The sequence below is a fragment of the Bombina bombina genome, chromosome 1 (assembly GCF_027579735.1).
Source record: "Bombina bombina isolate aBomBom1 chromosome 1, aBomBom1.pri, whole genome shotgun sequence".
Classification (NCBI taxonomy): domain Eukaryota; kingdom Metazoa; phylum Chordata; class Amphibia; order Anura; family Bombinatoridae; genus Bombina; species Bombina bombina.
Window position 1 is genome coordinate 930,881,823 of NC_069499.1, and position 14,089 is coordinate 930,895,911.

At 38.8% G+C, this 14,089-nt stretch overlaps 1 protein-coding gene across 3 annotated transcripts in view; it reads right to left on the reverse strand.

Annotated features, from left to right (window-relative positions):
- The window catches only part of MYLK2 (myosin light chain kinase 2), a 178,820-nt gene that overhangs the window by 136,615 nt on the left and 28,116 nt on the right, over nt 1-14,089 (reverse strand). For 2 of the 3 annotated variants that reach the window (XM_053699716.1, XM_053699693.1), the window contains exon 2: nt 1,259-1,322. The exons of the other annotated variant lie outside the window; for it this stretch is intronic. In XM_053699716.1, coding sequence (XP_053555691.1) covers nt 1,259-1,295 — 37 coding nt within the window. In that variant the 5' untranslated portion in view covers nt 1,296-1,322. The remainder of the gene's footprint in view (nt 1-1,258; nt 1,323-14,089) is intronic. 3 annotated transcript variants of the gene reach the window in all.

Consider the following 14,089-nt stretch of genomic DNA (forward strand, 5'->3'; position numbering starts at 1 on the left):
ATAATGAGTTTACAAAGACAGAAGGCTGAGTGTGCATAGACAGAATAATGAGTTTACAAAGACACAGAAGGCTGAGCGTGCAGAGACAGAATGATGAGTTTACAATGACACAGAAGGCTGATCATGCAGAGACAGAATAATGAGTTTACAAAGACAGAAGGCTGAGTGTGCATAGACAGAATAATGAGTTTACAAAGACACAGAAGGCTGAGCATGCAGAGACAGAATAATGAGTTTACAAAGACAGAAGGCTGAGTGTGCATAGACAGAATAATGAGTTTACAAAGACACAGAAGGCTGAGTGTGCAGAGACAGAATGATGAGTTTACAATGACACAGAAGGCAGAGGCTGTAGAGACAGAATAATGAGTTTACAAAGACACAGAAGGCTGAGTGTGCATAGACAGAATAATGAGTTTACAAAGACACAGAAGGCTGAGTGTGCAGAGACAGAATGATGAGTTTACAATGACACAGAAGGCAGAGGCTGTAGAGACAGAATAATGAGTTTACAAAGACACAGAAGGCTGAGTGTGCATAGACAGAATAATGAGTTTACAAAGACACAGAAGGCTGAGTGTGCAGAGACAGAATGATGAGTTTACAATGACACAGAAGGCAGAGGCTGTAGAGACAGAATAATGAGTTTACAAAGACACAGTAGGCTGAGTGTGCATAGACAGAATAATGAGTTTACAAAGACACAGAAGGCTGAGTGTGCAGAGACAGAATGATGAGTTTACAATGACACAGAAGGCAGAGTCTGTAGAGACAGAATAATGAGTTTACAAAGACACAGAAGGCTGAGTGTGCATAGACAGAATAATGAGTTTACAAAGACACAGAAGGCTGAGTGTGCAGAGACAGAATGATGAGTTTACAATGACACAGAAGGCAGAGGCTGTAGAGACAGAATAATGAGTTTACAAAGACACAGAAGGCTGAGTGTGCATAGACAGAATAATGAGTTTACAAAGACACAGAAGGCTGAGTGTGCAGAGACAGAATGATGAGTTTACAATGACACAGAAGGCAGAGTCTGTAGAGACAGAATAATGAGTTTACAAAGACACAGAAGGCTGAGTGTGCATAGACAGAATAATGAGTTTACAAAGACACAGAAGGGTGATTAAAGAGACACCCCTATGTACTAATGGTCTCTTGAAACATTCTTTAATGACATAACACAAAGGCAATGCAGCAGTAACTGTTATATGAATTTTAGTACAGAGAGCACAGTCTGCTGCTGTATAATTACCTGTATGTCCATCTGGCTCACTCTGTACATTTGACATCCTTGAAGACTTGCCAGAGCTCAGCTCCTGTGACATAGAACACACTAAGCATTGCTTTATCTCACCTATCATTTGTTCTCCTTCTCTCATACTCCACACAATGTAATGTTAGTGATCTTATTTAATATTTCTGTCAGCAACAAATATGAGTCAGTGTTATCTATATGAGTCAGTGTTATCTATATGAGCTTGTTGTGTATGTGCTGTTGTACCAGTCTATCAAATGTTAATTTTCTTCAATTAGAATACTAATAAAAATTACATTTTAAATGTATGTATGTAATGTCATTGCTCAAAATTCCAACTCCTAAGCTACTTGCCACTACCCCATTCCCACTTTGCATATGTTTAGTCATTGTGAAACCCCTTATTGTGCAGTAATTGTTCATAATTTTTTAAATTTTAAGCCTTAACATATTAAGTCCTTTTAATACCATTACTAAAAATATATTCATTTGCTGTCCATATGGCACACTGTATAGTCAGTATGAATCTAGGGTCCGTGCTAGGATTTTTAACTACACAGCAGACACATTTTTCTGCCCCCTCCCCCAGATTAAATTATACATCCTGCCATTACTGCTTCTTGACCAAATATTCTAGTGATGTGTTACGCAGCTATAGGTAACTATTTTATCTATAATTATAGAGAAAATAGATTTCCGTTATAACATCAAATTCTTGACTGTAAACCTGATTTATTATAAACATCAGGTAGATTACGAGTTATGCGCACTATAGGGAATTTAACGAACGCAACAAAAGTTGCGTTATTTAACCCTCTATAGCACAGCCAGTTTTGAAACAGCCGGCTTGTGCATGCGATATGGTTGCGTTGAGCTCTATACCGCACAAAATACAAGCGTTGTTTTGACGTGCTCGTGCACGCTTTCCTCATAGACATTAATGGGGAAAGCGGGTCAGAAAAAACCTAACCTAAGGGCCTTTTGTGGGCCGTTAAAAGGGCCTTTTGTAGGGCATTGCCCTAAAGATATTGGGGCCTATTTATTAAAGGTCTTGCGGACCTGATCCGATAGTGCGGATCAGGTCTGCAAGACCTCGCTGAATGCGGAGAGCAATACGCTCTCCGCATTTAACATTGCACCAGCAGCTCACAAGAGCTGCTGGTGCAACGCCGCCCCCTGCAGACTCGCGGCCAATGGGCCACCAGCAGGGAGCTGTCAATCAACCCGATCGTACTCAATTGGGTTGATTTCCGGCGATTACTGTCCGCCTGCTCAGAGCAGGCAGACAGGGATATGGAGAACCGGTCTTTAAAACACGGGCCCACAAGCTCTGTACGGAGCTTGATAAATGGGCCCCATCAGCTCTTTTTCTACAAAAGAAAAACAAACACCCCCATAACAGTATACAAACCCCCACCCCCCAAACCCACAAAATAAAATTAAAGTAAAACCTAATCTACCCATTGCCCTGAAAATGGCATTTGTATGGGCATTGCCCTTAAAGGGGCATTCAGCTCTTTTGCTGCCCATTAAAAATAAAAAATGGCTATTCTAAAAAAACACACCCTAAAACGAAAAAAAACCAAAACATTACACAATATAACAAACGAATTATCAAAAATAATAAAAATTATTCCTATTCTAATACCCATTTAAAAAAAAAAAAAACACCCCAAAATAAAAAACTAATCTATAATAAACTACCAATAGCCCTTAAAAGAGCCTTTTGTAGGGCATTGCCCTAAGTTAAACAGCTATTTTACCTGAAAAAAATACAAAGACCCACTAACATTACAACCCCCCCAACCCACAAAATAAAAAAAACTATCTAAAATAACCTAAGCTACACATTGCCCTGAAAAGGACATTTGTATGGGCATTGCCCTTAAAAGGGCATTTAGCTCTTTTACGAAAAGCCCAAACCATAAACTAAAAAAAAAAACCACCCACAAAAAGTTGAAAAAATCCTAACACTAACCCCCGAAGATCCACTTACAGTTGCTGAAGTACCGCTTGAAGAATCTTCATCCCCGCGGCATCTTCTATCTTCATCCCGGCGGCGCGGAGCGGGTCCATCCGGAAGACATCCCGTGGGGAGCATCCTCTTCATACAGTCGCCGCCGTATACTGAATCTTCAATGCAAGGTGCACAATTCAAAATGGCGTCCCTTGCATTCCTATTGGCTGATTTGATTTTGGAAATTCAAATCAGTTAATAGGATGAGAGCTACTGAAATCCTATTAGTTGTTCAAATCAGTCAATAGGATGAGAACTACTGAAATTCTATTGGCTATTCAAATCAGTCAATAGAATTTCAGTAGCTCTCATCCTATTGGCTGATTTCAACAGCCAATAGGATTTCAGTAGCTCTCATCCTATTGGCTGATTTGAATTTCCAAAATCAAATCAGCCAATAGGAATGCAAGGGACGCCATTTTGAATCGCGTACCTTGCATTGAAGATTCAGTATACGGCGGTGAACTTATGAAGAAGATGCTCCTGCGCCAGATGTCTTCAGGATGGACCTGCCGGGGTGAACATAGAAGACGCCGCCAGGATGAAGATAGAAGATGCCACCTGGATGAAGATGGAGCCGCCCGGATGAAGATGGAGCCGCCGGGATGAAGATCCTTCAAGCGGGACTTCAGCAACTGTAAGTGGATCTTCGGGGGTCAGTGTTAGAATTTTTTTAACTTTTTTTTGGGTGGGTTTTATTTTAGTTTAGGGTTTGGGCTTTTCGTAAAAGAGCTAAATGCTCTTTTAAGGGCAATGCCCATACAAATGCCCTTTTCAGGGCAATGGGTAGCTTAGGTATTTGTTAAAGTTAGTTTTTTTTATTTTGGGGGGTTGGTTGGGTGGTGGGTTTTACTGTTGGGGGGGTAAGTTTTAATTTAATTTAAGATAGGGAAGTTGTAATTTTAATCTAAAGTTAGGGGGTGTTAGGTTTAGGATTTACTAGTTTAAATTAGTTTATTGCGATGTGGGGGGCTTTCGGTTTAGGGGTTAATAGTTTAATTTAGTATATTTTGTTGTGGGGGGGCTTGCGGTTTAGGGGTTTATTTCTTGTGGCGGTGGTGTAGGGCTTAATAACTTTAGTATAGTGGGGGCGATGTAGGCGGACGGCAGATAAGGGGTTAATAATATTTAAATAGTATTTGTGATGCAGGAGGACGGCGGTTTAGGGGTTAATTTTTTTTTATAGTGGTGACGATGTCGGGGAGTGGCAGAATATGGGTTAATAAATGTTATTAGTGGTGGCGATGTCGGAAGCAGCAAATTAGGGGTTAATAGCTTTAATATAGTGTTTGCGATGAGGGAGGGCCTCGGTTTAGGGGTTAAAAGGTAGTTTATGGGTGTTAGTGTACTTTGTAACACTTTAGTTATCAGTTTTATGTAACAGTTTTGTTGCATAAAACTCATAACTACTGGTTTCAGATGGCGTTACGGATCTTGACGTTATAGGGTGTAACGCAAGTTTTTTAGCCTCAACAAAAAACTTGTAATGGCTGCGCTATGGAAGTCCCATGAAAAAACTTAAATTTTACGAGTGCGGGACTGACGTTGCATTACAGGCTAGAAGGCTTGCGGTACAGCTATACCGACAAGACTTGTAATGGCTGCGTTGCTGTTTTAACGCTGAAATTACCATTTTTTCAGCGTTAAAAGATGAACTCACAACTCGTAATCTACCTGCATATTAGCTATAATCCTTGCAAGACATAAAATACCAAAGTTGTGGCTCTGCACAACATTTAATCAGTGGTGACTCTGCATACTTAATCAAACAGTAGAGACAATATATAAAAGATATGAACCTGGAGGCACGATGACTTCTTTTTTTTCACTATTATACTTAGACTGATACTATTATGTCTAACAGGAAAATGTATCAAGCTGCAGGCGACAAGTTCTCAAGCAGAGAACCTGTCCACCTGCAATAAACAAAGAGCCCTGTTGTTCAATCCTTCCCCCTGTTTTTGGGCAACCAATCACGTAAGAGCAATCCTCCCGAATAAGCAAGTTTGAGATGGTTTATCTTTACCAACTAGGATAAGAAACAAAGACAGCTTCTTAAATTTGTGATTGCAGACTTACTCTTGCAAGCCGGAACTGCAAGTTCTCAGGAGCTGAAAATGCATCTTGATATATTTCCCCTGAATGTTTTAAGCTCTAGACAGTAACGTTAAGTTTTGGGCAGAGGACCAGTACAACGAACAGTTATCGTCAAGTGTCACTGTATAGTGATGATAATGAATATATATACACTAATAAACACAACACTCTGCACTGTATGATAACACAAGGCATCTATACACTAATAAACATGCTGCACTGTATAATTAATTCAGAGTACCTGTATATACTGTATAATGATGTTGAGGGTTCATACACTAAAAGACAGAACACACTGCACTAAATAATCATGATGGGTGCCTATACACTGATGGTGATCACTCTGTGTTGTATAATGGTGCAGATCATTTATACACTGAAAATGAACACACTGCATCCCTATAATTATGCCAAGTAGCTATACACTGGCATGTTGTGCTGAATAATGATGATTATAGCCACCTATACATTTTAATGTAGAGGTATGCATGTAGGATAGACAGATAATAGACTTGGTAAAGCGCAATTATAACTTTAGAAAGATACACAGATAAATAAATATATATATATATAAAATATGTCATGCAGCAAATTTGTGCCAGAGTGGGTGACACAACATTCACTCACTATCTCTCACTACCCAGGCCAAGAAGGTGAGTGGAAAATTTGTGCACTAGTAATGTCACTAATGTTTGTAATACAAGTGGCACGTTAAATTGATTGTGCACATTATATAGCAATGTCACGCCCTGGGCAAACATTTTCTTGCCCCCCCCCCCCCAGCCCATGGAATTTCGCTCTCCACCCCAACATCCCAAAAAACAACTAAATCAATTTTTTTTAAATGATTAGTCCAGCAGTGGATCATCCACTATTGGGCTAATCATTTTTTTAAAAATATGAAATAAATTGCACTATGTAAAACTGGACCTAACAGTACTAATAAGTAACTAAATATATAAATTCCTCCACTGTGGATTAATTTAAAATATTTACTAATTAATTAATGAATTAATTAAATTTTGGTTTTTAATTTATTAATATGTATTTTTTTTAAGTACATAAATATATATTGCAATGCACGGCATCGCATAGTAAAAATCAGTGGTGGACCTAATGTCTACAGGGCCCCGGTGCAAGAATTTATTTTGAGCCCCCCTAAAAGCATCTCACCAGTTTTGGGATATTCACTAGATATTTATTGTTTAGATAGCCACTGTACAGCAAAATTACCACGTTCATGAATACCAAGGGAATGCCTAACATAACAAACTCCCCTAACCCATATACACACACACTCTCCAGAGTATACACATATACATGTACACACAAACACACTCTCCAGAGCATACACATATGCATGTACACACAAACACACACTCTCCAGAGCATACACATATGCATGTACACACAAACACACACTCTCCAGAGCATACACATATACATGTACACACAAACACACACTCTCCAGAGCATACACATACACACAAACACACACTCTCCAGATCATACACATATAAATGTACATGTACACACAAACACACACTCTCCAGAGCATACACATGTACACACAAATACACTCTCCAGAGCATACACATACACAAGTACACACAAACACAAACTCTCCAGAGCATACACATATACATGTACACACAAACACACACTCTCCAGAGCATACACATGTACACACAAACACACACGCTCCAGATAATACACATATACATGTACACACAAACACACACTCTCCAGAGCATACACATGTACGCACAAACACACACTTTCCATAGCATACACATGTACACATAAACACACACTCTCCAGAGCATACACATGTACACACAAACACACACTACAGAGCACACACATATGTAAGTACACACTCTATATAATCCAATATTAAAAATACAAAGTATGTGTGCACTGTGCATTATACTGAGGTGTGTCTTACCTGTAAGGGGGGAATCCTGACATTTGGGGAGAACAAGATCAGCTACGGATCATCTAATCAATCAAGCTGATGCTTTTCAATGTGATTCTGGTGTGAGGTTAGCTGGTTATATAGATTTAGGGCTGGTTAAAGAGATTTAGGGCAGCCAACAGGAGAAAAGCAAGGTAAAGACTGAGGAGGAAGTATGGAGGTGCAGACAAATATACGTTTACTGACTGGAACAGCAGAACTACTATGGGAAGCTGGAAAATCTGAGACAGAGAGAAAAAAATCTATAAAAATAAACCTTACCTTAATGTGTGAAGTATCAGCATGATACTATACATCAGCCACAGAAGCACATGTCACTTCCCTCTCACCCTGCACTAGACGATGCTGCATGGGGGAGGTGCATGTGTGTACTCACTTATTCTTCCCACTAACACCTTTCTACAAAGCACTGTTCCCCTAACAATCTTCAGTTAGCTGATCTGAGGGCCACAGCAGAAAGAGCAGGACTAAGGGGACAAGCAAACTGGATGCTGTCTGACCAAGGCTGCAGGGATACAGTGTGTGACGAGTCACACAGCCTCAAGACTGAAGAGAGCAGTGTCTACAGCTGCACAGATGCCCAAATCTTCACATGCCTGCCGCTCCAGCTTTCTGCTGCATGCGCAATCTCCACCACCAGAGCAGTTACCTGGTAAAAGTGGTAACCCTAGCAGGACCTTTTCTTATGCAGTGGGATTGGCTGGATGCCGAGTTAGGGCTTAGCATTCAGTGCTGCACAGTGCACACCTAAAACAACACATGGCACTAGCTTGGCATGTCACATGACACGGGCACGGTCTGGCACAGTTTCTCATAAATAAATATAAGCAGAGAACTTTTGACTGTGACCGTATTACGACTGACTGTGTGTGTTAGGACTGACATCAGCAGTCTGACATGAACCAAAAATAATTTTTCAATTTTTTTATTTATTTATTTTTTAAAGACTCTTGGGCCCCACAAAAAAAAGATTGGGCCCTGGGTAGCTGCCCCTTTTGCCCTGTGTCAAAGACAGCCCTGCATGCATATTACAAGTTGAAAGTAAACACGTTTGCTCAAGTGCAAGGAAATTTAGCGTGGGTCCGATTAGTGCGTTTAAAGACCTCACGTTAAGGTTTAGGGCTAAAATAAAAGTTGCACAAAACACAACATAAATACATTAAAATAATCAGTTACACTCATATAAACCCTATCTGATAAAAAATAAAATGATAAAATTATAAATAAATAAAAGTAAAATATCACCCAAACTACCATAATGTTTCCACAAGGGGATGTGGATGGTTTCACAGACACAATTCATCACACAGGTTTGTAAGACAATGATATACATCGGTCCTCTTGTATTAAAGGGACATGAAACCCCAATTTTATTTTTCATTATTTGGATGAAAAAAAATTGTACTTCTATTATCACATTAAGTTTTTTTTATGTTATTTGTTCCATAAAATCCCTATGTAGGTAGCATAGTAGCATGCACAAGACTGGAGAATGATATGGCAGCAGATTTTCTAGAATGCTTTTGAGCACTAGATGGCAGCAATGTTTTCAAAATTCATAACTGTTAAAAAGCATTCTGGTAAATTGTGCTTCCATTTGCTGCTCCAGACATGTGTATAACCCTGGTGCTACTTACCTGATTTTCAACAAAAGATACTAAGAGAATAAAGTAAATTTGGTAAATAAAAGTAAACCAGATTTTAAAAAAATAATAATAATTACACACTCTATCTTAAAGGGACAGTAAAGTCATAATTAGACATTCATGATTTATTCTAGGAAAGCTCAGGCACAGCAAAGAACCTAGGTTCAAGCTGCTGATTGGTGGCTGCATATATATATTGATTGTCATTGGTTCACCCGTGTGTTCAGTTAGAAACCAGTAGTGCATTGCTGATCTTTCAACAAATGATACCAAGAGAATGAAGCAAATTTGATAATAGAAGTAAACTGGAAAGTTGTTTAAAATCGTATGTTCTACCTAAATCATGAAAGAAAAAATTGGGGTTTCCTGTCCCTTTAATTATGAATGAAAAAAATGTGTTATGTTTTTTTATGTTTATTTTCTGTATACATAAATCAAGCAGCACAAACATTATTGTAAATGTCTGTAAACTATAAATAAATATAGATATTGACAGTAAATTGATTACTAGTTGTATGCATTGCTTCAATTTTATTTTTACTTTCTGACAGATATTTGCTAATGGGGATTCTTATTTTTAGTTTAATTAAAATCTGTTCGCCCACTAATAACTGTGGGGGAAGCAGAAGAGCAGCTCGGCAGCAGCTTAAACTTAAAGGGATATGAAAAAAAATAATTCATGATTCAGATAGAGCATACAATTTTAAACAACTTTCTAAATTACTTCTATTATCTAATTTGTTTCATTCTCTTATTATCATTTGTTGAAGGAGCAGCAATGCACTAATGGTTTCTAAATAAACACATTGGTGAGCCAATCACAATCCGTATATATATATATATATATATATATATATATATATATATATATATATATATGCAGCCACCAATCAACAGCTAGAACTTAGGTTCTCTGCTGATACTGAGCTTGCCTAAATAAACCTTTCAGCAAATGATAACAAGAGAAGGAAGAAAATTAAATGATATAAGTAAATTGGAAAGTTGTTTAAAATTGCATTCTCTAACTGAATCATGAATGAAAAAATTTGGGTTTCATGTCCCTTTAACTTCTAAAATCAATTCTTCTTTGTTCCCATGGTATCTTTAGTTGAAAAGCATTGACTTATGCTTAGTAGCCGGCCCATTTCTGGAGCACTTTATGGCAGCAGTTTTGCAAGAATGTTTTGCATTCCACTGCCATTTTTTAATTCAGGATTTGTCAAGAACAAAAATAAAGCTTACATTTGTATTGGTTGATAATGACATTGCTAAATTATTATTGATTAATGTAAATTTGAAACATTTTCCACTTTTTGATTTACCGTTATAACAACATGGATAAATAAACAACATTTTCTGCTTTGTGTATTTGTTGACTCATTAAAGGGACAGTCCACTTCAGAATCTTTAATGTTTAAAAAGATAGATAATCCCTTTATTACCCATTGCCCAGTTCTGCATAACCAACACTGTTATATTAATACACTTTTAACTCTATGATTACCTTGTATCTAAGCCTCTGCAGACTCACTGCCCCCTTATTTCAGTTCTTTTGACAGAGTTGCATTTTAGCCAATCAGTGCTGACTCCTAGGTAACGCCACGGGAGTAAGCACAATGTTATCTATATGGTATACATGAACTAGCACTATCTAGCTGTGAAAAACTATCCAAATGCACTGAGATAAGAGGTCGCCTTCAAGAGCTTAGAAATTAGCATATGACCCTAACTAGGTTTAGCTTTCAACAAAGAATACCAAGAGAACAAAGCAAATTTGATGATAAAACATAATTTATGTAAGAACTTACCTGATAAATTAATTTCTTTCATATTGGCAAGAGTCCATGAGCTAGTGACGTATGGGATATACAATCCTACCAGGAGGGGCAAAGTTTCCCAAACCTCAAAATGCCTATAAATACACCCCTCACCACACCCACAAATCAGTTTAACGCATAGCCAAGTAGTGGGGAGATAAAGAAAGGAGTAAAAAACATCAACAAAGGAATTTGGAAATAATTGTGCTTTATACAACAAATCATAACCACCATTAAAACGGTGGGTCTCATGGACTCTTGCCAATATGAAAGAAATGAATTTATCAGGTAAGTTCTTACATAAATTATGTTTTCTTTCATGTAATTGGCAAGAGTCCATGAGCTAGTGATGTATGGGATAGTAATACCCAAGATGTGGAACTCCACAGAAGAGTCACTAGAGAGGGAGAGATTAAATAATAACAGCCATTTCCGCTGAAAAAAATTAATCCACAACCCAAAATATAAGTTTATTTTCATAATGAAAAGAAAAAACCTAAACATAAGCAGAGGAATCAAACTGAAACAGCTGCCTGAAAAACTTTTCTAGCAAAAACTGCTTCTGAAGAAGCAAATACATAAAAACGGTAGAATTTAGTAAACGTATGCAAAGAAGTTGCTGCTTTGCAAATCTGATCAACTGAAGCTTCATTCTTAAAAGCCCACGAAGTGGAGACTAGAACCAGAAAAGATAACAAATAGACTAGAAGTCTTCCTGAAATCTTTAGTATCTTCAACATAATATTTCAAAGCTCTTACCACATCCAAATAATGTAAGGATCTCTCCAAAGAATTCTTAGGATTAGGACACAAAGAAGGGACAACAATTTCTCTTTTAATGTTGTTAGAATTCACAACCTTAGGTAGAAATTTAAATGAAGCCCGCAAAACTGCCTTATCCTGATGGAAAATCAGAAAAGGAGATTCACAAGAAAGAGCAGATAATTCAGAAAAGTCCGCAAAACTCTTCTAGCAGAAGAGATGGTCTAAAGGAACAACACTTTCCAAGAAAGTAGTTTAATGTCCAAAGAATGCATAGGCTCAAACGGAGGAGCCTGTAAAGCCTTCAAAACCAAATTAAGACTCCAAGGAGGAGAGATTGATTTAATGACAGGCTTGATAAGGACCAAAGCCTGTACAAAACAGTGAATATCAGGAAGCTTAGCAATATTTCTGTGAAATAAAACAGAAAGAGCAGAGATGTTTCCCTTCAAGGAACTTGCAGACAAAACCTTATCCAAACCATCCTGAAGAAACTGTAAAATTCTAGGAATTCTAAAAGGATGCCAGGAGAATTTATGAGAAGAACACCATGAAATATAAATCTTCCAAACTTGATAATAAATCTTCCTAGAAACAGATTTACGAGCGTGTAACATAGTATTAATCACAGACTCAGAGAGACCTCTATGACTAAGCACTAGGCATTCAATTTCCATACCTTCAAATTTAATGATTGGAGATCCCTGATGGAAAAACGGACCTTGAGACAGAAGGTTTGGCCTTAATGGAAGTGGCCAAGGTTGGCAACTGGACATCCGAACAAGATCCGCATACCAAAACCTGTGAGGCCATGTTGGAGCTACCAGCAACACAAACGATTGTTCTATGATGATTTTGGAAATCACTGTTGGAAGAAGAACCAGATGCGGGAAGATATAAGCAGGTTGGTAACACCAAGGAACTGCTAACGCATCCACCGCTTCCGCCTGAGGATCCCTGGACCTGGACAGGTACCTGGGTAGTTTCTTGTTTAGATGGGAAGCCATCAGATCTATTTCTGGAAGACCCCACATCTGAACAATCTGAGAAAACACATCTGGATGGAGCGACCACTCCCCCGGATGTAAAGACTGACGGCTGAGATAATACGCTTCCCAATTGTCTATACCTGGGATATGAACCACAGAAATTAGACAGGAGCTGGATTCCGCCCAAGCAAGTATCCGAGATACTTCTTTCATAGCTTGGGGACTGTGAGTCCCACCCTGATGATTGACATATGCCACAGTTGTGATATTGTCTGTCTGAAAACAAATAAACGGTTCTCTCTTCAACAGAGGCCAAACTTGAAGAGCCTTGAAAATAGCATGTTCTATTTATCTATTTTAGTTCTAAAATATTGATTGGTAACCTCGCCTCTTGAGATTTCCAAACCCCTTAGCTGTCAGAGATCCCCAGACAGCTCCCCAACCTGAAAGACTTGCATCTGTTGTGATCACAGTCCAGGTTGGACGAACAAAAGAGGCCCCTTGAACTATACGATGGTGATCTAGCCACCAAGTCAGAGAGAGTCGAACATTTGGATTTAAGGATATTAATTGTGATATATTTGTATAATCCCTGCACCATTGGTTCAACATACAAAGCTGGAGAGGTCTCATATGAAAACGAGCAAAGGGGATTGCGACCGATGCTGCAGTCATGAGACCTAAAACTTCCATGCACATAGCTACTGAAGGGAATGATTGAGACTGAAGGTTCCAATAAACTGAAACAAATTTTAATCGTCTCTTGTCTGTTAGAGACAGAGTCATGGACACTGAATCTATCTGGAAACCTAAAAAGGTGACCCTTGTCTGAGGAATCAAATAACGTTTTGGTAAATTGATCCTCCAACCATGTCTGAAGAAACAACACTAGTTGATTCATGTGAGATTCTGCAGAATGTAAAGACTGAGCTAGTACCAAGATATCGTCCAAATAAGGAAACACCGCAATACCCCGTTCTCTGATTACAGAGAGTAGGGCACGAGAACCTTTGAAAAGATTCTTGGAGCTGTCGCTAGGTCAAATGGAAGAGCGATTGGTAATGCTTGTGTAATGCTCGTGGGATACTCCTCTATCAGACCGAACTCGGCCAGTAGTCTTGTTATCCCGGCATCGAGCCGGAAAGATAGGGAATATCCCAGAGCAGAGAATATTAGACAAATGAGGAGAACGGCAAACACCACAGGAAGGAAAGCACAAGGCAAACTACGAGACTGGTCAGGCAGGCAGGAATTGGCAGCAATAAATCAGTCCAGCAGTTCTGGGGTTAATCAGGTAGCAAAGTGGGACAGTCAGGGATCAGCAACAGTAAATCAGTCCAGCAATGCAGGGGTTAACCAGGTAGCGTACTGAGATAGGCAGAATTCAGCAACAATGTATCAGTCAGTAATGAAGGGGTTAACCAGGTAGCGTAGTGAGACAGGCAGAGTTCAGCAACAATGTATCAGTCAGTAATGAAGGGGTTAACCAGGTAGCATAGTGAGACAGGCAGGGATCAGCAAC